Source organism: Microcebus murinus, chromosome 27 (genome assembly GCF_040939455.1).
Source record: "Microcebus murinus isolate Inina chromosome 27, M.murinus_Inina_mat1.0, whole genome shotgun sequence".
In the NCBI taxonomy this organism is placed as follows: Eukaryota; Metazoa; Chordata; class Mammalia; order Primates; family Cheirogaleidae; genus Microcebus; species Microcebus murinus.
In genome coordinates, this window is record NC_134130.1 from 16,685,403 (window position 1) to 16,708,889 (window position 23,487).

The 23,487-nt window shown below is 44.7% G+C and overlaps 1 protein-coding gene across 4 annotated transcripts in view; it reads left to right on the top strand.

The window, feature by feature from the left end:
• The window catches only part of PAPSS1 (3'-phosphoadenosine 5'-phosphosulfate synthase 1), an 82,695-nt gene that overhangs the window by 4,984 nt on the left and 54,224 nt on the right, over window positions 1-23,487 (top strand). For all 4 annotated transcript variants that reach the window (XR_012915130.1, XM_012766265.3, XM_020284503.2 and 1 more), the window contains exons 2-3: window positions 16,778-16,892; window positions 23,195-23,430. Coding sequence is in view for 3 of the 4 variants with exons in the window: in XM_012766265.3 (XP_012621719.2) it covers window positions 16,778-16,892; window positions 23,195-23,430 (351 nt within the window). In the remaining variant the exon portion in view is untranslated. The remainder of the gene's footprint in view (window positions 1-16,777; window positions 16,893-23,194; window positions 23,431-23,487) is intronic.

The following is a 23,487-nucleotide window of genomic DNA, read 5'->3' on the forward strand; positions in this document are numbered from 1 at the left end:
GGCAGAGTTAACTAAAAAACAAACAAATGAGATAATTCTTTCTTTTACTAATTATATCTTTCCCAAACAGTTTGTTCCCCTAGAAACTGTTAGGTGCTTTTCATTAATAGAAGGGCCCATTCTAGACTTTGAGAAAGACTGAGGTGGTACAAAAGTGAAATAAGAATGCAGAAGTGGAAAACGCAACATAGCAAAGCCAAGCAAGAGGCCAGTGCATCCATACTTCAGAGCATTGGCCTGGCCGGTTCCTACCATGAAGCTAGGAATATGATAGTAAAAGAATTGCCTGAAGAAAAGGGAAACCGGAACTTCTGCCAAGAATGTCCTTTTGTTGTTAACAACAACAGCATGAAGAATGACAATAATATGGTCTAGATCTGTGTTGTGCTGTCCAGTAGCTACTGGCCACATGTGACAATTTAAATTTAATTAAAAGTAAAAATAAATAAATAAATAAACAATTCAGTTCCTTAGTGGTGCTAACCATGTTTCAGGTACTGCATATCTGGTTAGTGGCTACAGGAATTGGACAGTGCAGTGCAGACCATTTTCATCACCTCTGAAAGCTCTAGTGGACAGTGCAGGTCTAGATTCAGCTTTGGGATAGCTGCCCCAATTTTTTTCTACTTATTATGTATTTATGTGTTCAGGTATTTTTACTCTCTTTGCAGGGCAAGGAAATTTCCAGAGATAATGGCTACTTTGGAATCTTGTTTTTGCCAATTTGATACCCCTGGCTTCTGGTAGGGTTCCCAGCAGTATTAGCTTCCCTGTAGCATGATTGTTTCTTTAAATTTGAAGTATCAATGAACTTCCTAGCCTGCCTGTGTTACATTGAATTTGGAGGGTAGTTCTCTGTTCCAGTGGTTCTCAGTCACAGGAGATTTTGCCGCCCCAGGGGCATTTGGCCATTCTGGAGACATTTTGGTGGTTCTGTTTGCATGTGTAGGAGGACAGTGCTTCTGGCATCTATCTGGTAGAGGCTGGGTGCTGCTAAATATCTGTAGTGCATGAGACAGCCCTCACACCCAAGAGTTATTTGATTAAAAAAGTTATTCATGCTGAAGTTGTTAAATCCTGTTCTACTCTTTGCTTTGAGTAAGAAAAAGGAAAAAAAAAATTTAAATTTGAAATGCTGAAGTAGTAATTGAAAATAAAATCCAGGCTGTGTAATGGTAGCTCATGCCTGTAACCCTAGCACTCTGGGAGGCTGAGGTGGGAGGATTGCTTGAGCCCAGGAGTTTGAGACTGCTGTGAGGTAGGCTGACGCCACAGCACTCTAGCTCGGGCAACAGAGTGAGACTCTGTCTCAAAAAAAAAAAAAAAAAAAAAAAAAAAAGAAGTCCAGTCTAATTCATAATAGCTTTTTTTTTTTTCTTTTTTTAACCAGCCTGGAAGTTACCATCTCTTGTCCTGAGATAGATCATTTACCCATAGCATACTAATAACAAAACAGGAAAATCCCAATCCTGAGTTGTTTTGAAATCAGATTACTAAGTCATTACTAGTTCAAATAATGAGAATGACTTTTCTTTTTGGTATTCACCTAGGTGGTGGTAAAGAAAAAGTTAATTCATGACATGTATTTAAATATTAAGAGTAAGACAGATTTTATCAAGGGAGACGGTTACAATAGGTGGGATACTAATATTAAGAGTAAGACAGATTTTTATCAAGGGAGATGGTTACAATAGGTATCGGGATACTACAGTGGGATTTTGCACTGGGGGAGGGAGATTGGACTTAGCTCCAAAAACAACAAGAAAGTGGGAATTTATTAGTCTGGGTTGGGGGGGAAAGTCAGTGGTTAGAAAATTCCGAAGCAGAAACATCAGGAGTTAGGGAGAATTCTGGCTAAACTGATATGACAGGAATCTTGCTGAAGGCAGGCCAGGTGATCAGACATCACCTGGGGAATGGGGCAGGATGAGGAGTTTGGTCAGATTTTGAGGGTGGGGGGTTCTTGTTAAAATTGGACTCTTGAAGACATGCTCAAAGATGGAGCCTGACTAGAGTTTGGTTAAGGAGAGAATTCTTGTCAGGTGGAAGGAAGTAACTGACTCCTGACCTTGAATTAGTCACTAACGCTGTGTTCTTTCACCAGAATTACAGAAAGGATTTCGCTGGAGTTGGGGCAGAAGAAAAGGAGTGGGGACTAGAAGAAGGTTGCATGTATAAGTGGCCTTGAGAGTCTTAAAATTCAGGCATAAGCCCACCAGTTTCTAGTAGTTTTAAAAAGCATTGTTGGCGGGGCGCCAGTGGCTCCACCTGTAATCCTAGCACTCTGGGAGGCCGAGGCGGGAGGATTGCTCAAGGTCAGGAGTTCGAAACCAACCTGAGCAAGAGTGAGACCCCATCTCTACTATAAATAGAAAGAAATTAATTGGCCAACTGATATATATGGAAAAAATTAGCCAGGCATGGTGGCACATGCCTGTAGTCCCAGCTACTCGGGAGGCTGAGGCAGGAGGATCGCTTGAGCCTAGGACTTTGAGGTTGCTGTGAGCTAGGCTGACGCCATGGCACTCACTCTAGCCTGGGCAACAAAGTGAGACTCTGTCTCAAAAAAAAAAAAAGCATTGTTTAATTTACTCTGAAAAACTGGGAGGTAGGAGAATGTGGCACATCTCTTTTTAAAGTTTATTTTTAATATGAAAAATATCACTACATAAGACAAAAAAACCTCCTTCCACCCAGACGATCACATTTGTTGCCAGAATCTTTTTCAACGTAGGAGGCCAGAAACTCCGAGGGAGTGTTCTTTTTAGTGATTAAAACAGACAGTTCTACTTACCTTGTATTTCTCTCTCAACCATATCCTCAGCAGTTTATAGTTTGTCAGATAATAATGTTTATACATTCTGGCTTATTCAATTTAATAAGAAAAGCAAAAGATATTTTACAAGGCCAAAATGAATTAACATTCATTAGTTATGTTTCTTCTTGCCCAAGAGCAAAATAACTTGGAAAAATCCCCAAACAGAATGACCAAGTCAAACAGGGTCTGCAAGTGTAGGCAGCCTAGTGCGTGTAGCTCTCCTCTTAGTGCTCTTCTGGCAGAGACCTAGCTCTCTGCTCCTCCAGCCAGCGGGGCTGGGAGCTACAGCTAAAGAGGCACTATTCCTTCCCAGGGATGCAGATATCTGTTTAAGTTATTGGAAATGTGGAACTGGTAAGTTTGCTTCGACGGTTTATTGAAAAGAAATGAGTCGAGAGGCCTGTGTATTTCAATCTTACAAAGTGATGATGGAGTGTCTAAAGTATAATTTTATTGGAAATACATCTGTTAATGAGATGATTAGTGGAGGAGAGGTGTGACTTTTGTGGTGTGGCTATTAAAAGAATTGTCACGTTGTCCCTTTGGCCTCAGAAGACTTTCCCTCCGAGGGCAATGAGCGATAGTGAGGTTCAGATGAGCAGGAGACGTCTTTCTCATACACAGACTTGTGAAGGGAAAGGTGGGAAAAGAGATCCTGAACCTTAGGCACCTTCTCAGGCAGAGCAGTTTTAGAAAAGAGTGTATATGGAAGTGGAAGATCTGGATTGAAATTAATTTCTTTTTTTTTTTTTTTTTGAGACAGAGTCTCGCTTTGTTGCCCAGGCTAGAGTGAGTGCCGTGGCGTCAGCCTAGCTCACAGCAACCTCAAACTCCTGGGCTCAAGCGATCCTTCTGTCTCAGCCTCCCAAGTAGCTGGGACTTACAGGCATGAGCCACCATGCCCGGCTAATTTTTTCTATATATATTAGTTGGCCAATTAGTTTCTTTCTATTTATAGTAGAGACGGGGTCTCGCTCTTGCTCAGGCTGGTTTCGAACTCCCGACCTCGAGCAATCCGCCCGCCTCGGCCTCCCAGAGAGCTAGGATTACAGGCGTGAGCCACCGCGCCCGGCCTTGAAATTAATTTCTTAAAAAAAACCTGGGTCTTGGCAGATGTCAGCAAGGTGGAGGAATAGGACTTCCAGTGCTCGTCTCCCCACGGAAACATTGATTGAACAACTACCTTGCACAAAAAATACCTTAACAAGAGCTAAGGAAGCCAGGTGGGAGATTACAGCACTCACAGCCAGGCGTGGTGGCTCATGCCTGTAATCCTAGCACTTTGGGATGCTGAGGCAGGAGGATTGCTGAGGTCAGGAGTTTGAGAGATTACAGCACAGAAATAAGAAAGATGTGTTGAAGAGGGCAGGAAGGACAGTTTTACATTACACATGTCACTCCTCCCAACCCCAGGCAGCACAGCACTGAGAAAGATACCCTCTGCTTGAGGGAAGGAGAGGGCATTGAGCACCAGACTTTGCCATAGAACTCAACACTGGGCCCATCCCAGTGAAACCCAGCACTGGGCAGACCCCACCGAGGCTGACACCCATATGAACTGTTCTGGCACCAAGCAGGATCCTGCAGCCCCAGGCAGGACCCACCTGCCCTCCAGCTGCCAGGCCAGTCCCCACTGGTTCAGGGTCAGGCTGGCCCCAGTGGCCCGATTCTCTGGATCACCTTTAGTACCAGGCTGGCTCCCACAGGCATAGTCATCAGGCTGGTATCTGCAGATATAGTCTCCAAGCCCACCCAGCTCTAGGCTCTCCCTGAGTTTCAGCTTAGAGCCAGGTCATCCCACACGGCGCTAGGCTTCAGGCTAGTCCCTGATGGCCTCAACTTCCAGGCCGGCACTTGCAACCCCATACTCCAGCAGAGCCAGGGTTCAGGTTTGTCCTAGTAGATCATAGTGCTGGACCCCACAGACTTAGCCTCTAGGCCAGCACCCACACACACAGCATCCAGGCCAGCCCTTGTGATCCTAGGCTTCAGACTGGCCTCAGCAGACCCAGGTTCCATGCCTACTCCAGTACCAGCTGAACCTTCTGTTCACTTGCAGAAGGGTACCAGGAGGGTACCAGGCCACCCTCCCCAAGAACTCTAGCAGCAAGTCCACCTGTGGACCATGCCAGATGACCTGCCTAGATCTCTGGACAGGCTGACTGGTGAAGGGCTTTCCCAGGCAAAGCTGGTTTGCAAAGACTGGAATAAACCCCTACTTCTTTAGTGCACAGACATCAGTATAAGGCAGTAAGAAACATAAAAAACCAGAGAGATGTAACAGCACCAAAAGAACACAGTAATCTCCTAGTGTCTTACTCAAAAGAACTGGAGATACACATATTACCTGAAAAAGAATTCAAAAATAGTTGTTTGTAAGGAAGCTCAGCAAACCACAGGAAAATGGAAACTACTCAGTGAACTCTGGAAACTGATAAATGACCAAAAGGAGAACTTTAACAGGTTGAAATTATTATAAAAACAAACAAAAATTCTGGAGCTGAAAAATACAATATATAAAATGAAAAATATGATAGAGAGCATCAATAAGAGAACTGATAAAACAGAAGAAAGAATCTGTGAACTCAAAGACAGCTTTCCGCCATAGTCAGAGGAAGAAAAAGGAATGGGGAAAGCTTTTGGGATTTTTGGGACAGCATCAAAAGAGCAAATATTTGAGTTATAGGAATTCAAGGAGAGGAGAGAGATAAAGGGTTAGAAAACTTAAAGTAATAATAGCAGAAAACTTTCCAAATCTGGGGAGAGATATAAATATCCAAGTATAAGATGATCAAACGTTCCAATCAGATTCTACCAGAAAGGACTATACCAAGACATATTATCATAAAACTGTCAAGAACCGAAGGCAAAGAGAGGATCCTGGAGGCAGCAAGAGAAAAGAAGTAAATCACATACAAGAGAGTTCCAGTAAGGCCAACAGTAGACTTTTCAGCAGAAATCTCACAGGCCAGGGGAGTGTGGGGTAATATATTCAAAATGTTGAAGAAAAAAAAACAACTGGCAATCAAACATACTCTTTCCAGCAAAGCCGTCCATCAGACATGAAGGAGAGATAAAAACTTTCCCAGATAAAAGCTGAGAGTTCATCAACACCAGACATGTCTTGTAAGAAATGCTAAAGGGAGTTCTTCAAGCTGAAAGAAAAGGTTGTTATTTAGTAACATGAAAACATGAAAGTATAATATAAAACTCACTGGTAAAAGGAAGTACACAGTTGAGTTTGGAATACTCTAAAACTGAAATTGAGGTATATACCTCATTTACATCTTTAGCACAAAGGTTAAAAGATAAAACTATTTAAAAATAATCATAGCTACAATAATTTTTAAAGGGATGGCTTCACTGCAGAATTCTACCAAACATTTAAATACCTATCCTTTTAAGACGAGATTGGGTGTGCTCAGGGTGGTATGGCAGTAGGCAATACCAGTCCTTTTCAAACTCTTCTAAAACACTGAAGAAAGAGTGAATACTTCTAAACTTATTTTATGAGGTCAACATTGCCCTCATAGCAAAACCAGGTAAGGATACTATAAGAAAAGAAAATCACAGGCTAATATCCCTGATGAACAGATACAAAAATCCTCAATATAGTAAGTAGCAAGCCAAATTCAGCAGCACATTAAAAAGATCATTTGCCGTGATCACATGGAATTTATTCTAGGGATGTAAGGATAGTTCAACATATATATATATCAATAAATGTGATGCACCACATTAAAAGAATGAAAAATAAAAGTCATATGATCATCTTAGTAGATGCAGAAAAAGTAGTTGACAAAGTTCAACATCTTTTTATGATAAAAACTCACAAGAAATTAGGAATAGAAGGAATATACCTTAACACGATAAAGTTCATATATGACAAGCCCACAGCTAACATCATACTCAATGGTAAAAAGTTGAAAGCTTTTTCTCTAAGATTAGGACTATGACAAGGGTGTCCACTCTCACCACTTCTATTCCACATAGTATTGGAAATCCTAGCCAGAGCAGTTAGGCAAGAGAAAGAAAGAAAAGGCATCCAAATTGGAAGGGAAGAAGTTAATTGTCCCTGTCTGCAGATGACATGATTTTATATATAGAAAACCCTAAAGACTGCACCAAAAGACTGTTAGAACTAATATCCTAATTCAGTAAAGTTGCAGGATACAAAATCAATATACAAAAACCAATAGTGTTTTTATATACTAACAGTGAACTATCTGAAAAAGAAATAAGAAAAAATCCCATTTATAATAGCTACTGGAAAAATAAAATACTCAGGAATAAATTTAACCAAGAAGGGTAAGAGATCTGTACCTTGAAAACTGTAAAACATTGATGAAAACAATTGAAGATACAAATAAATGGAAAGATATGCTGTATTCATGGATTGAAAGATAAATATTTTTAAAATGTCCATACTACCCAAAGTGATCTACAGATTCAATGCAATAAAAATTCCAAGGACATTCTTCACAGAGATAGAAAAAACAATCCTAAAATTCATAAAGAACCACCAAAGACCCTGAAAAACCAAAGCAATCTTGAGCAAAAAGAACAAAGTTGGAGGCATCATATTACCTGACTTAAAATATACTTCAAAGCTATAGTAGTAATCAAAACAGCCTGGTACTGGCATAAAAACAGACACACAGATCAATGGAATAGAATAAAAAGCCCAGAAATCTATGTGTTTATGGTTAATAGATTTTTAACATCAGTGCCAAGAATACTTAATGGTGAAATTAAATGGTGCTGGAAAACTATATATCCACATGCAGAAGAATGAAGTTAGACACTTACCTCACACCAAAAATAATCAAATCCAAGTGGATTAAAGATTTAAATGTAAGATCAGAGACTATAAAACTACTAGAGAAAAGCAGGGGAAAAGCTCCATGACCCTTTTGGCTGTGACCTTGTCTAAATTTTTAACGTCATTCCCCTTCTGTTATTTCTTAGCAACATCTTTTGCTTTTTTTCCCTTTTTGACAGATATTACTGTTTAACTTATATAACCTATTTATCTTGGTCCTTTTTTATTCCTCTCCCTTTCACTAATCTAGTGGTTTTTATTTTTATTTTTTGAGACAGAGTCTCACTTTGTTGCCTAGAGTGAGTGCCGTGGCGTCAGCCTAGCTCACAGCAACCTCAAACTCCTGGGCTCAAGCGATCCTGCTGCCTCAGCCTCCCGAGTAGCTGGGACTATAGGCATGCACCACCATGCCCAGCTAATTTTTTCTATATATATATTAGTTGGCCAATTAATTTCTTTCTATTTTATAGTAGAGACAGGGTCTCACTCTTGCTCAGGCTGGTTTCGAACTCCTGACCTTGAGCAATCCGCCTGCCTCGGCCTCCCAGAGTGCTAGGATTACAGGCGTGAGCCACTGCGCCCAGCCTCTAGTGTTGTTGTTTTTTTTTTTTTTGCAATCACACAAGAGGAGGTTTATTTTCTGGCTAGCCAGCGTCCAAGCCCCAGAGCACCAACGCAGTGGCCACTTTCGCAGGCAAGGACCCCGACCGGAACAACGGCATGCCTTTTATCCCCATGGTGCACAAGCTGCGCACAAGCAGACTACGCATGGATCATGCGTTGCCTTTAAAATGATTGGTTGCCCACTATTGCCTTTTGAAATAATTGGTGGGTTGGTTGCCCTCTATTGCCTGATGGGCTAGTCGCCCGTGCTTCAATGACCTCATCCCATAATTCCCCATACAGCGGTGTAGCAAGCAAGCAATGACCAGAAGCAAAAGTTTGCAGTTAGCTCATTGCCCCACCCAAGTAAATTCCCGACAATTGGAAAAATTCCTCTGCCCTTCCTCTGCCCTACAAATTCCTCTGCCCTTCCTCTGCCCTACATTCCCCCCTTTCTCTAGGTAGCAGACGAGCACTCCTGTTCGTCCTCAAGGTCTCTTAGGTGCTCGAGTTCTATAGCACTTGACCATAGCTGCTGATATTGTTGTTGCAATACTAGTAGCTGGACAGTGTTTATCCGTTCTTTCACAAAAGCTACTAGTCTATTAATTACACACGGCCCGAAAGTAAGGACTAAGATTAGCATAATGAGTGGGCCTAGTAGGGTGGATAGTAGCGTTCATTGTTAACCAGGGGGAACTGTTAAGCCAAGACTCAAACCAACCTGCTTGCTGTTCATATTCCCGTTTGCGTCGGGCAATCCCTTCCCTGACCTTAGCCATAGATTCTCTAACAAATCCAGTATGGTCTGCATAGAAACAACATTCTTCTTTGAGGGCAGCACATAGTCCTCCTTGCTGGAGGAATAACTAGATCTAACCCCCTCCGGTTCTAGAGCACTACCTTGGATAGGGAGGTTAGTGACTTTTCTAGGTGTGAGATTGAATCTTCTATCCTTGCAATATCTTCATCAACAGCTGCCCTCAGAGTATTAAACCCTCTTTGCTGCATTGCCAGAGAAGAGATACTAGTTCCTGCTCCTATTGCCCCTAAGCCAAAAAGAGTAGCCAGGGTTATGGCTGTGAAAGGCTCTCTTTTTCTTTCAAAAATTAGGTTGGTGACTCTTCGCCCTACTATGCCCTCATACATTGTCTCCTCAGTGTGGTATATTATTTTTGGGAACACTAACACCATTATACAGTAATCTTTAGACCCATGTAAGGTTATGGGGTTGGTGGGGGTTCGGGGCGGTAAGTACAGCTGTAGGTCTCCATCCCAAAAACATTAAACCAAAAACACAACATCCCCAAAACACAACAGCCAACCCCCACCACGACCCGTCCATGTTTGTCACCCAGTCAATCCTTAGATGCCACAACCCCAGTCCAAGTCTGTGTCAGCAGTCCTGGGCTGTCGCCGCCACGCCGGTCAGTCTGGTCTTCAGAGGATTCTTCGGGTCTGCAGTTGCTTTCCACTGGTCCTGGCACCGCTCCTGGTCTTTTTTATTAGCAGGTCTCACGTGGGAGTGGTGTATCCAGGTCACTACTATTCTATCGACCTTAAGATCAGTGGGGGTAACAAGAATAATTTGATAGGGGCCCTTCCACCTCGGCTCGAGGGTTCTGCTGTTATGCCGTTTCACCCACACCCAGTCCCCCGGCTGGTGTGGGTGAAACAGGTGTCCGGCACCCTCCTTAGGCCGGTAGATAGCACGGAGGTCCGGCCATACTTGACTGTGGACATGTTGCAGAGCCTGCACCGCTTGCAACACTTCTTTGGGATGTCCTGGAAGAGCCTCAGGGCTCATCCTAGGAACTACAGGAGGGGGTGTGCTGTACATGATTTCAAAAGGGGTTAAACCTAAGTGATAAGGGGTGTTCCAGGCTCGGAACAGGGCGAAGGGAAGGAAGGAGGGTCACCCAGTCTCCGCCAGTCTCCAGGGCCAATTTAGTCAGGGTCTCCTTTATTCTATTCATTCTCTACCTGCCCAGAGCTCTGGGGATTATATGCACAATGTAATTTCCAATCTATCCTATCCCTTCCGGCAGTCCATACCTGGGGACTATTTCTTCTAATATTTTCTTAGCTACTGTCAAAGTTGTTTCTCCTTTCGTAGGGAAGGCTTCTACCCATTTGGAAAACGTATCTACCATGACCAGTAAATATCGGTACCCGTATTTTCCAGGCTTGACCTCTGTGAAATCCACTTCCCAAAATAGTCCTGGCTGCCTCCCCCTTTCCCTCGTACCTGCGTGTGTCCCTCTGATCCTCCCCAGCTGCATAACCTGACAGGCTCAGCAACTTTTGACGATGTCATCTGGAATCCGTCCTTGTGACTTGAACCTTAGTTGAGCAGTGTCCAGCAGTTGCAGCATCTTTCTCTTCCCTAGATGTGTGGTCTGATACAGGTGTTCTAACAGCTGGCGTCCTAAGAGTTCTGGCACTATTAGGCGATGCCCTTCGTCCCACAACCAGCCATCTTCACTTTTGCTTACACGTAGCTGCTCTGAGGCCCAGACCTCATCTACACTGGAATAGTCCGGCGGAGGAGGCAACTGTCCCATGTCCAGGGGTGGCAGGCTAAGGTGTAGGATGTTTGGCTGCGGAGTGCCTTCTGCAGCCTTCTTAGCTTCAGCGTCCTCTCTCCGATTGCCCCGTGCTTCCACGGAATCCCCGCTCTGGTGTCCCGGGGTATGGACTACCGCCACTGCCTTTGGCAGCAGAGCAGCCTCCAGTAAGTGGAGTATTTCAGGCTTGTGCTTAATTTCCTTTCCCTCTGCTGTGATGAAGCCCCTTTCCCTGTAGAGGGCCCCATGTATGTGCACAGCCCCATGTATGTGACAGCGGCTGTCAGTGTACACCGTCAGCCTTTTTCCTCGGGCCCGGCTAAGAGCCTCTGTCAACGCTATTAGTTCTGCCTTCTGAGCAGATGTCCCTTGCGGAAGGCGTGCCGCCCAGATAAGTTTACCTTGGTCATCTACTATGGCCGCCCCTGCGTACCTGCGTCCGTCCCGGATGAAACTGCTTCTGTCCGTGAACCAGGTCAGGTTGCTACCTGGAAGGGGGCGATCCTTCAAGTATCTACGGGTCGTCTGGGTCTTGGCTAGGATCTCAAGGCAATCATGCTCAGGTGTGGCTACATCGGGGTTGGCAGAAGCGTAGCCGGTTCAAGGCGGCAGGGGTCAGGAACTCGATGCAGGGTGCGTCCAGCAAAAGTCCTTGGTAATGAGTCAGCCTCGCATTTGTGATCCACCGTCCCGGTGGCTGCTTCAGAACCCCCTCTATGGCGTGCGGGGTGGTGATCTGCAGCCGCTGCCCTAGGGTGAGCTTATCAGCATCTTTGACCAACAGGGCCGTGGCTGCGATGATTCGCAAGCATGCTGGCCACCCCGCCGCCACCGGATCTAGTTTTTTTTTTTGACAAGTACGCCACCGGTCTCTTCCAGGGTCCCAGGGCCTGCGTGAGTACCCCCTTGGCTATTCCCTTCTCGTCTATGAACAGGTGAAACTCTTTTGTAGGATCAGGGAGTGCTAGGGCCGGGGCTTCCAGCAGGGCTGCCCTCAGGGCCTGAAAAGCCGCTTCCATTTGCACAGTCCACTCCCTTGCTTGCCCCGCCTTACACCCTTCATACAGAGGTCGAGCCTTTTCTGCAAACCCTGGAATCCAGAGGTGGCAGTAACCCACCGACCCCAGGAATTCCCTCAGTTCTCGGCTCGAAGTGGGTATCTTTAACACAGTCTGCTTCATTGTCTCGGTTAGCCACCTTCGGCCACCTTTTGTTTTATATCCCAAATAGGTGATTTCATCCTTGCAAATTTCAGCCTTCTTTGTACTGGCTCGGTACCCCAACTCGCCTAATACTTTGAGTAAGTCTTTGGTGCCCTCTAGGCAGGCCCCGGGGTTAGCTGCAGCTGACAGCCAGTCATCCACGGACTGCAGCAGAGTCACCTCTGGGTGATCAGTTAGGTACTCACCAAGGTCATCATGGAGGGCCTCGTTGAACAGGGTAGGCGAGTTTTTAAACCCCTGGGGCAGTCTCGTCTACGTCAGCTGCCCATGAATTCCTCTCTCGTTGTCTGCCACTCAAAGGCGAAAATCTCCTGGCTGCGTGTCGGCCACCGCCAGGCTAAAGAAGGCATCCTTTAGGTCTAGGACGGTATACCAAGACAGCGTGGGAGAGAGAGAGCTCAACAGAGTATAGGGGTTAGGGACTGTAGGGTGGATATCCAGGGCCCTTGCATTGACTTCTCTGAGGTCTTGCACAGGCCTATAGTCCTTACCCCTCTGGTTTCTTCACCGGCAACAGGGGGGTGTTCCAGGCTGACTGGCATTTCCGGAGAATCCCACTGTCCAGGAGTCTCCGAATGTGGGGTGTAATTCCCACTCTGGCTTCCTGGGACATGGGGTACTGTCTGACTCGGGCTGGCTCGGCTCTGGGTTTTAACTCAACATAAAGAGGCGGCCGGTGTTTTGCCCATCCTGTGCCCCCTGTCTCGGCCCACGCCATGGGAAATTCACAGAGCCATTGCTCCATGCCTTCCTCTCTGCTTTTTGTGGGCTAGTACAGTCTATATTCATCTGCCTGTGTCAGGGTCAGGATCTGAGTGACCCGGGGGCTGTTGATGAGATTATTATCAGTTATTATTACTCCCTCTTCAAAATGAATTTGAGCCTTAAGCTTGGTAAGGATGTCTCCTCCCCGTAGTGGTGTGGGGCACTCAGGGATGACCATAAAGGCGTGACTCACTTGTCCCGAACCCAAATCCAGTCTCTGCCGTGTGGTCCACCGATATAGTTTGGCTCCTGTTGCCCCCTGCACCCAACTGGTCTTACTGGACAATTTTCCTGTGTCTTCCGTTAGTACTGAATGTTCTGCTCCTGTATCTATGAGGAAGCTGACTGGATTCCCCTCCACTTGCAAAGTTACCCTAGGTTCGGGGAGGGGGACCGAACCCCGTCTTCCCTATTCGTTTGTCACCTGTCCTGCAACCATGAATTTTCAGGACCTCCAAGTCTTTGCCCCCCTTTCTTTTTGGGGCACTCTCGGGCCCAATGCCCATGCTCCTTGCAATTGGCACATTGATCCTTCCTAGCCTCTCCCGACGGGGCCTTTCCCTATCCTCTGACCCTATCTGCCCCCCTCTTGTGGCGGCTAGCAGGATTTTAGCCATCTCTCTGTTTGCTTTCCGTGCTTCCCCAGCTTGGAATTTCCTATCTTCTATCCCGATCCTGTCTAACCTCTCTTCTGGCGTCTCTCCATTGTTATAGACCTTCTCCGCCACTTCTAACAGATCCTGCAGAGTCTTCTTGCCTAATCTATCTATTCTCTGCACCTTGCGCCTAATGTCCGGGGCTGCCTGATTGACAAACGCCATTATAACAGCGGCTTATTCTCCTCCATTGTGGGATCTATGGGGATGTACTGTCAGAAGGCCTCCATGATCCTCTCTAAGTATGCTGCTGGGCTCTCTGTCCCCTGACGAACGTCTCCTACCTTGGCCAAATTAGTTGGCTTTCGCGCCGCCATACGGAGACCGGCCATCAGAGTCTGGCGATAGACTAGGAGACGCTCCCTACCTTCAGCCTCACTGTAGTCCCAAAGCGGCTGTTCAAGGGGAAAAGTTTGGTCGATGGTTGGCGGGTTTGTAGTAGGTCTGCCGTTCTCCCCCGGAACCAGCTTCCGCGCCTCCCCCTGAATCCTTTCTCCCTCCTCCGTTGTGAAGAGCACCTTAAGCAGCTGCTGGCAGTCATCTCAGGTGGGCTGATGAGTAAAAAGAACAGAGTCTAAAAGATTAATTAGGTCTCTCAGATTCTCGGAGATTGGAGTCCGGCAACACTGGCGTCCCAACGGACCCCAGACTCCGTGCCCTCTCCTTTCTGACCTCCTTAACTGCCAGAACTTCCGCCTTTCCCCTCGGGGCAGGTAGGAAGGCCTTCAGCCAGGGTGGCGGGTCTAGAACCAAGTCTTGCCAGACCACAATATAGGGGATCTGATCAGGGTGGCTGTGGTGGCCAAATACCACCTTTTACCTTTTCGATCAAGGAGGCATCAAACGAGCTCTCCCTGGGCCACCCCACTCCAAACGTGGGCCACTCGGCCTCACAAAGGGTAACAAACTTTCCCTTCTTGACCTCCAGGGACAGGTTGTGTGCCCTTGCCCTGACATCCTTAAAATGGCTCACCAGGATGGACAATGGCGTTGTTAGAGCCTGTCCCATGGCTAGTCGATAATAGGCAGATGTGCAAACCGATATTCTGCAGTTGGGGCCCTGGGGACAAGGATCTGAATCCCTAGCCTTTCACACTCCCTACGGAGGTAACGGCCGTGCCCCTCCCGCACTAGCCACTCCTGGCGCGGGCGGCAGGAGATACACTGTGTGCTGCCAGCCCATGCAGGGGAATACTCACCTGGAGGTTTTAGTCGCCCCTGCGGATCTTTTCGTGGGTCCCCTGATTCCACGGCCCCAGCCCGAAAACCCATGCAACCCTGATGGGTTCTCGGGCTGAAACCACAGAACCCAGAGACTCCAACAAGCCAACGAGAGATGTCACACTCACTCACACACACACAGAAAGCCGGTGACAAACAAAGCAGACAACAGACAAGTGGACAGTGAGGTAAACAGACAACCTAACCTGGTCTGGACCTACTCCCTGGTCTCCTCCTGACCGAGCCCTTGGCTACAAGGTCAGCTCCAGAGTCCCAATGGGGCCAGAGGACGTCTCTGCCTGGCTCCTACCGGCGACCCACCAGCGCGTCTGCTGCCTAGGTCCAGTGCTGGCGTCCTGATCCGGGGTCCTGCAAGGGGATTCCGCATCCCTTACCCAACACCACACCCGGCTAGTCCGGGGTGGATTTTCACACTCCTCCCTCAGCCCTGAATTCTATCCGATAGTCTGTGGGGAAGGCAAATCCCGGACAAGCCCCCAAATGTTAGGGACCGACCTTCCACAGCCCCACCGGACAGAAAAGCAGAGACATCGAGGATGCAATCACACAAGAGGAGGTTTATTTTCTGGCTAGCCAGGGTCCAAGCCCCAGAGCACCAACGCAGTGGCCACTCTCGCAGGCAAGGACTTCTAGTGGTTTTTAAACTTGAGCTTGCATCAGACTTACTTGGAGGGCTTGTTAAAATGCAGGATTTGGGGCCTCACCTCAGGGTTTCTGACTTAGTTGACCTGGGTCAGGATCTGAGAATTTCATTTTCAGCATATTCCCAGGAGACCCTGAAGCTGCTGGTCAGCACACTCTGGGAACCACCACACTAGCTTACAAGCTCCCTGAGAAGAGTGATTTGTAACAGTATTGTTCACTTGTTCCATCAGCACCAAGAATGTAGTATGCATTCAGTAAATATTTTTGAATAAATGAATGATGAATAAGTCTGCTTTGAAAGATAAAATAATGATGACATCTATTGTATAACAATATAACTCATTGAAAAGAATCCAAATTATGTGTTTTTCTTCCTAGGAAGAGGAAATAAAGGCTAAGTAATTTTTTTTTTTTTTTTAGAAAACAGCTTTATTGAGATATAATGTGAATACCAATTGGCTGACCCATCTAAAAAGTATACAATTCAATGATTTTTAGTACAAAGCCTCCTTGACTTAATGATGGAGTTATGTTCTGATAAACCCATCATAAGTTGAAAATATTGCAAGTTGAAAATGCATGTGTACACCTAACCTGTTGAATGTAAACGTGCTCAGAACACTTACATTAGCCTATAGTTGTGCAAAATCAAGAAGATGGAGACCTGTTTTGTTCATTTGGAATACTAGCAGAGCCTCAGTAAATGCTGGTGGAATGAATGACTAAATGAACACATGAAAAGGCTAGGCTCTGGTCTACCACTTACTATCTTGGGCAAGTTATTTAACTTTTCTCAGGTTTAATACCTTCATCTGTAAAACCACCATAGTAAGAGTACCTACATCATTAGGTTGCTGTGAGAATTAAATTAATTGACCTATTTAAAGCACTAAATACCATTCTAGTATGCTAAAGAAAAAAAAAGACTAAATGTTAGGCTGGGTGCAGTGGCTCACACCTGTAATCCTAGCACGCTGGGAGGCCGAGGCGGGCGGATTGCTCGAGGTCAGGAGTTCGAAACCAGCCTGAGCAAGAGCGAGAGTCCGTCTCTACTATAAATAGAAAGAAATTAATTGGCCAACTAATATATATAGAAAAAGTTAGCCGGGCATGGTGGCGCATGCCTGTAGTCCCAGCTACTCGGGAGGCTGAGGCAGCAGGATTGCTTAAGCCCAGGAGTTTGAGGTTGCTGTGAGCTAGGCTGACGCCACGGCACTCACTCTAGCCTGGGCAACAAAGAGAGACTCTGTCTCCAAAAAAAAAAAAAAAAGACTAAATGTTAGCATTACCTTTTTTCTTCGTTTTGGCATAGGGTGCTGACTGTGTGTTTGTAAGGAATATGTATTTACCTTTTTTTTTTTTTTTTTATTATTGTATTTACCTTTTAAAGGACTCAAATGAACCAGAATTCTTTTCCTTCTTTTTCTTTTTTCCAGGGGATGCAGAGAGCAACTAATGTTACTTATCAAGCCCACCATGTCAGCCGGAACAAGAGAGGTCAGGTGGTGGGGACCAGAGGTGGCTTTCGTGGGTGTACAGTTTGGCTAACAGGTATGATCAAGTGAGATAAACTAGTTTATTCTAAAAGCAGTGCTTATAGACAGACTTGGACTTAGGAGTAAGCATATTTAAATTTTGAGCTGTATTCTGTATTAAGAGCATTACGACATGTAACTGACATAGTTGCTTAATGACAACATACTTCCTTTTGGTAATTCCTTTCATTCTTCTACAGGGTTGATGTTAAATAAAGGGGAAAAACCAGAATGCATCTTTTTTTTTTTTTTTTTTTTTTTTTTTGAGACAGAGTCTTACTCTGTTGCTCGGGCTAGAGTGCCATGGCATCAGCCTAGCTACAGCAACCTCAAACTCCTGGGCTCAAGCGATTCTTCTACCTCAGCCTCCCCAGTAGCTGGGACTACAGGCACACGCCACCATGCCCGGCTAATTTTTTCTATATATTTTTAGTTGGCCAATTAATTTGTTTCTATTTTTAGTAGAGATGGGGTCTCACTCTTGCTCAGGCTGATCTGGAACTCCTGAGCTCAAACGGTCCTCCCGCCTCGGCCTCCCAGAGTACTAGGATTACAGGCGTGAGCCACCACTCCTGAATGCATCTTAAAACTACCTTCTAGTAGATACTGCATTATATTCTATAAAGTTCTGAGTCCAAATAAGACCTGGATTCTGCTCCAAGAATCTAACAATGTAAACCATATGTCTTTGCCTGGTTTATGCTATTTTAACAAAATACCAAAGACTGGCTAATTTATAATGAACAGGAATTTATTTCTCACAGTTCTGAAGGCCAGATACCACAGGCCAGGCACATCAGGGCCAACGCCTGGTGAGGGCCTTCTTGCTGTGCTGTAACATGGTGGAAGGCTTTGTTGGCCAGAGAGAGCAAGAGGTCAAACTCCCAGCTTCAAGCCTCTCTGTAACTGGCAGTAATCCTTTCATGAGGGGTAGCCCTCGTGACTGAGTGCCTCCTCTACGGCTCCACCTCGAGACACTGTTCAAACCATGCACCATAGGGAGAGAAAGCTTCAGTGATGGGGATTTTCACATAAACATTTTCTATCATTCAGCTTTTGCTTTGGCTTCGGATTTTTTTGTTTCGGTTTTCCCCGTCTCCGTTTGGGCTTGGCCATAGCAGGCTGGCGAGAGGGTGAATAGATCCAGGTTTTGGAAGTACATTGAAAATGATGGATCCTTTTACTTTTATTAAGAATTATGTTTAAAATTTTGACACAGCTTCCCAAATTACCTAATAAAATGTTATACCAATTTACTCTCCTACCAGTAGTGTGGAAAAGGTCCCTTTCCCAGTGTTTCTGTCGACACTGGGTATTGCCAGTCATTAAAAATTTGTGCTGATTTGCAGAAAACATTTCTGGTTTTTTTTTTTTTTTTTAAAGAAAGAAAGACAGGGCCGGGCACGGTGGCTTACGCCTGTAATCCTAGCTCTCTGAGAGGGCGAGGCGGATGGATTGCTCAAGATCAGGAGTTCGAAACCAGCCTGAGCAAGAGCGAGACCCCGTCTCTACTATAAATAGAAAGAAATTAATTGGCCAGCTAGTATATATAGAAAAATTAGCCAGGCATGGTGGCACACGCCTTAGTCCCAGCTACTCAGGAGGCTGAGGCAGCAGGATTGCTTAAGCCCAGGTGTCTGAGGTTGCTGTGAGCTAGGCTGACACCACGGCACTCACTCTAGCCTGGGCAAGAAAGCAAGACTCTGTCTCAAAAAAAAAAAAAAAAAAAAAAAAGACAGGGTCTAACTCTGTAGACCAGATTGGAGAATTGGAGAGCAGTGGTGTGATCATATCTCAGTATAGACTCGAACTCCTGGACTCAGATGATCCTCTTGGCCTCACCTTTCAGAGTAGCTGGGACTACAGGCATGTGCCACCACACCCAGCTAAATTGTTTTAAAAAATTTTTTTTGTAGAGATGGGGTCTTGCTATGTTGCCCAGGCTGGTCTTGAACTCGTGGCCTCAAGTGATCCTTCTGGGCCAGGCGCGGTGGCTCACGCCTGTAATCTTAGCACTGTGGGAGGCTGAGGCGGGTGGATCCCTCAAGGTCAGGAGTTTTCGAAACCAGCCTGAGCAAGAGTGAGACCCTGTGTCTACTAAAAATAGAAACAAATTAATTGGCCAACTAAAAATATATAGAAAAAATGAGCCGGGCATGGTGGCGCATGCCTGTAGTCCCAGCTACTTGGGTGGCTGAGGCAGCAGGATTGCTTGAGCCCAGGAGTCTGAGGTTGCTGTGAGCTAGGCTGATGCCATGGCACTCTGGCCCGGGTAACAGAGTGAGACTCTGTCTCAAAAAAAAAAATAAAGTCATCCTCCTGCCTTAGCTGAGCTACAACTCCTTTCTTGTTTTCTGTGTCTTTAAAGTTACATGTTTCAATTTTAGACAGGTCTGGTTTTGTATGAAAGAAGCAACATTCTCACATTCTTCCCATTTCTTCATTCTTAATTCTAGATTGTTGTTAAATTGTTATTTTTATGTTTTCCAGGTTTGTAACTCTTAGATTCTGTTCTAACATCTTAAATTTCTGAGTGGTTTGTATTTTAGTTCTATGAGTACACTGCTTTAGTACTCACCAACTCACCATCAGTTCTTTTACTTTGGCTTGTCCACTCATGAGCTCTTTATTTGAGTCAAGCCTTAATTGTCTCTGTTTCATTAAGTAGTTTTTGTAGGATGGTCTTCTGTGGGTTCTAAATTTTCTGACTTTTATGTTTGAGAATGTCTGCCCGTTTTTTTGTGACAACTTTGCTGGGTAAAATGTATACTTGGTTCGTAATATTTTTGTCTTGAAGTTTTAAAAAACAGTACTCCATTGTCTTCTGGCATTAACTGTTCTGAAGAATTGTGAGGCTAATCAGATTTTTTTCCTTCCCTTCTAGGAGCTTTCATTTTTCATCTGGATGCCTAAAGAATTTATTTTTCTAGAACATGTATATTCCATTTATTTCACCACTAATGATGCTTATAAATACTGTTTATCTGATCTTTTGGTGCTTGCTTTATGGTGTGTAATCAGTTTTCAGTTACTGCATTCCCCAACCCGCCCCTTGAACTGGGACGGGTTGGCTAGAGCCACCTGGGTTGGCATTTCCCTTCCCCTAGGTCAGGTAGGTGCTGTTAGCGCCCTGGCAGGATAGGCTCTGGTTACACAGTTTTTCTGAAGTTCAGGCCTCATTAAAGAGAATAGAGTACTCTGGTGTGTTTCAAAGCAGTTCCTTTCTCCCCTCCCCGTGCTGGAAGCATGAAGGGATTTTTCACCTACTTTTACTGTAAGAATATGATCAAATTCCTGGGGGTAATACTCACAATATTGTGGGGATCCCCCCATGACTAGGCCCCCTTGGAATTTTTTACTCTTAGGCTTACAGGCCCTGAGCCTAAAGTGAGCTGAAGCGAGCCGTCCCTGGGTCAGATTGGCTGAGACCCAAAGTCAGCAGAATGGGCGCCCATTGCTTGTTCCCACAATTAGCAGGATGTGGCTTGTTGACTGGCTAAGGGGAACTGTTTCTCCAGGCAAATGGCCACAGGCTTGTGGTCTTGCACTTGAGCCGAGATTGTTTGTTATCTGAAAGCAGTATCAGACATCAAAGAAGGCCTTGTCTTGTAGGAGGCCATGCTTTTTTGCTTTGACTGGAAAAGCAGGTGTTGTTGGCTGTGGGAAGTCACGTACCAAAAAGTAGCTGGGAAAGTAGCTGGCATGAGAAAATAGCTGTGGGACGCTTGCCCAATTAAACTGTATATAAATAAAACAACGAGCACCTTACAGTGCTGCAGTCTCTAACCGTGTCTCGTGTCTGTGTACTTTACTTTCTGGGACTGCAGCCAACTCTGTCTGTGTCGTATGTATGTGTTCTACGTGTTCATCCCCTGTCCTGTAATCAGGCCACAACAGAGCCTCCATCACTTCGTTGGTTACAGCTGAGGTTTTCCTACCCCAGCGCTGGTTCCCTCTGTGGTTTTTTGCCAGTCAGTCTGTGCTCCAGAGAGCTATAACTGCCTGCATTTGCCTGTCTTCCTAATCTTGGGGGCAATTATTTGCTTTGTGTCCTCCTCTCTCTTACAGATTCAAGAAAAGTTGTTGATTTTTCAGTCTGCTCAGTCTTTTACTTGTTGTCAGGACATAGTGGTGACTTTCAGGCTCTCCATATGCAGACCTGGAAAACCTGCAGTTTCTGTATATGTTTATTTGAAAAGAGTATCTATCCCCTGATGTGTACAATATTCTGTTTATGGTCGTTAGATCAAGCTTGTTAATTGTGTTGTCAAATCTGACATAGCCTTCATTGGTTTTGTTTTGATGTTGTTGGAAACGGCAAGTTAAGATTTCTTTCTTTTTCTTGCAATTTGGTGGCTTAACCAGGATCTGTCTAAGGTAGGAGTGTTTTGTGTACCATTTTCCTGGACATGGTTCCCCTTTTTCTCAGATTATATTTCAGATAAATTTTTTCATTTTGTATTTTTACATTTTTTGGTGTATTAGTTTCTCAGGGCTGCTATAACAAATTAGACAATTTTGGAGGCAACAAGTCCAAAGGCTTTTTTTTTTTTTTTTTTTTGGTGAGGTTGGTTTTTTCAGTAGATTGTTAGGGAGAATCTGTTTTATTCCTTTCTCTTGGTGGTTGCTGGCGACCCTTGGTGTTCCTTAGTTTGTAGACAGATTACTTCAATCTCTGCTTTTGTCGTCACATGGCTTTCTTATAAGTTCAGCAGTCAGTGGATTTGGGGTCCACCCTAACCCACTGTTACCTCCTCTTAATTAACTTTGATGACATCCACAAAGACTATTTCCAGAGAAGATCACATTCTGAGGTTCTAGGTGGACATGAATATTTGGGGGACACTGTTCAATCCAGTGTAGCTGGTTTCTCTTCTTCAGGTATACTAGTTATCATTACAGGTTCATTACAGGTTGTCTTTGTTCTGCATTATCTGTTAATGTCCGCTAACCACTTCAATGTCTTTGCCTTTTTGTTTGGGTTCACTGTAATCTTCTCAATGATACTGTTAATGTCAGTAATTCAGTTTTCAACAGTATCTATTCTTTATTTCAAGTTAAATATATGCATAAAAATATATAAATACACATGTGTATATAAACAGACAATTTTATTGTAATTTAAGTTGTTTTTGTTGTATAAAAAGTTTAGATTTTCGAGTCTCAGTTATTTCCCCCCATACTTGGTGCTCAGTTGTTAGTTAACAACGACAGTGAAAAAACAGAATAACCCACTGCTCCTCAGCCACTATCTCTTTGTTCCAGTTACCGTGTAACAAATTACCCCAAAAGCTAGTAGTGTAAAATAGCAACCATCAATCATTTTAATTTGCTTACCATTTTGAGGGTAAAGAGGAGGTAAAAAGGTAAAGAGTTGAAGAGAGCTCAGCTGTTTATTTTTTATTCTTTTTAGAAACAGGATCTCACTCTTGCCCAGGCTGGTGTGCAGTGGAGTGATCATAGCTCGCTGCAGCCTTGAACTCCTGGCCTCAAGCCACCCTCTCACCTTAGCCTCCCACGTAGCTGGGACTGCAGGGATGAGCTGCTGCACCTGGCTTCAGCTGAATGGTGTTTGCTTAGGTCTTGCTTGGTCATCATCATGCCAGTTTGGGATGCAGTCATCTGAAGGCCCAACTTGGCTAGGTGTCCGAGATGACTTATCCTGTTGATGATGATTGTCAAGTGGGAGCTTAGCTGGCTGACACTGTCAACTGGAACACCTACTTGTGATCACTCTTGCATGGTGGTCTCAGGGTCATTAATTGCTGGCTTGTCTCAAATTAACTGACCAAAGAAAAGCTGTATAGCCTTTTCTTACCCAGCGTAAGAAGTCACACATCATCATTTTACTATGTTCTTTGGCTGCAGGGGAGTTCTAAGGCCAGTGCAGTTTCAAGGGAAGGGAATTAGACTGTGCTTCTTGAAGTAACAGTAGCAGTGTCACTGTATGTGGGCATATAACTTTGTTTTAAAATTTGGTATGCAGCTTTAGAAACGTGGTAACAAGAGGACAGAGTGAATATCTACTCATCCATGTCTGACACTAAAATTGGTTAAGCCCTTTTGAAGCTTACCAGTGATTTTTAGGATACCTTTGGGCATGGATACAAGTTATTAAAACCAAATGCTTATTGTATGTAAACTATAGATATTTTCCTAGGTAAGGGTTAAATCTTAAAGAGAGGTATTGAATAAGAACTTCACTGAGAGACTGCTGTGAATAATGAATGTAATTAAGCCTGTAATTAACATTTTTATTACTACATAGTTATCCTTCTAACTTTGCATATGGAATCTGTTTGCATTGTTCAATTGTAGGCTTGTCTGGAGCAGGGAAGACTACGGTGAGCATGGCTTTGGAGGAGTACTTGGTTTGCCATGGTATTCCGTGCTACACTTTGGATGGTGACAATATTCGTCAAGGTCTCAATAAAAATCTTGGCTTTAGTCCTGAAGACAGAGAAGAGAATGTTCGACGCATTGCAGAAGTTGCTAAGCTGTTTGCGGATGCTGGCTTAGTGTGCATTACAAGTTTTATATCGCCTTATACACAGGTGTGTGGCTTTTGTGCCATTGATTTTCTAATTATGTTAAGAATATTGTATCAGGCA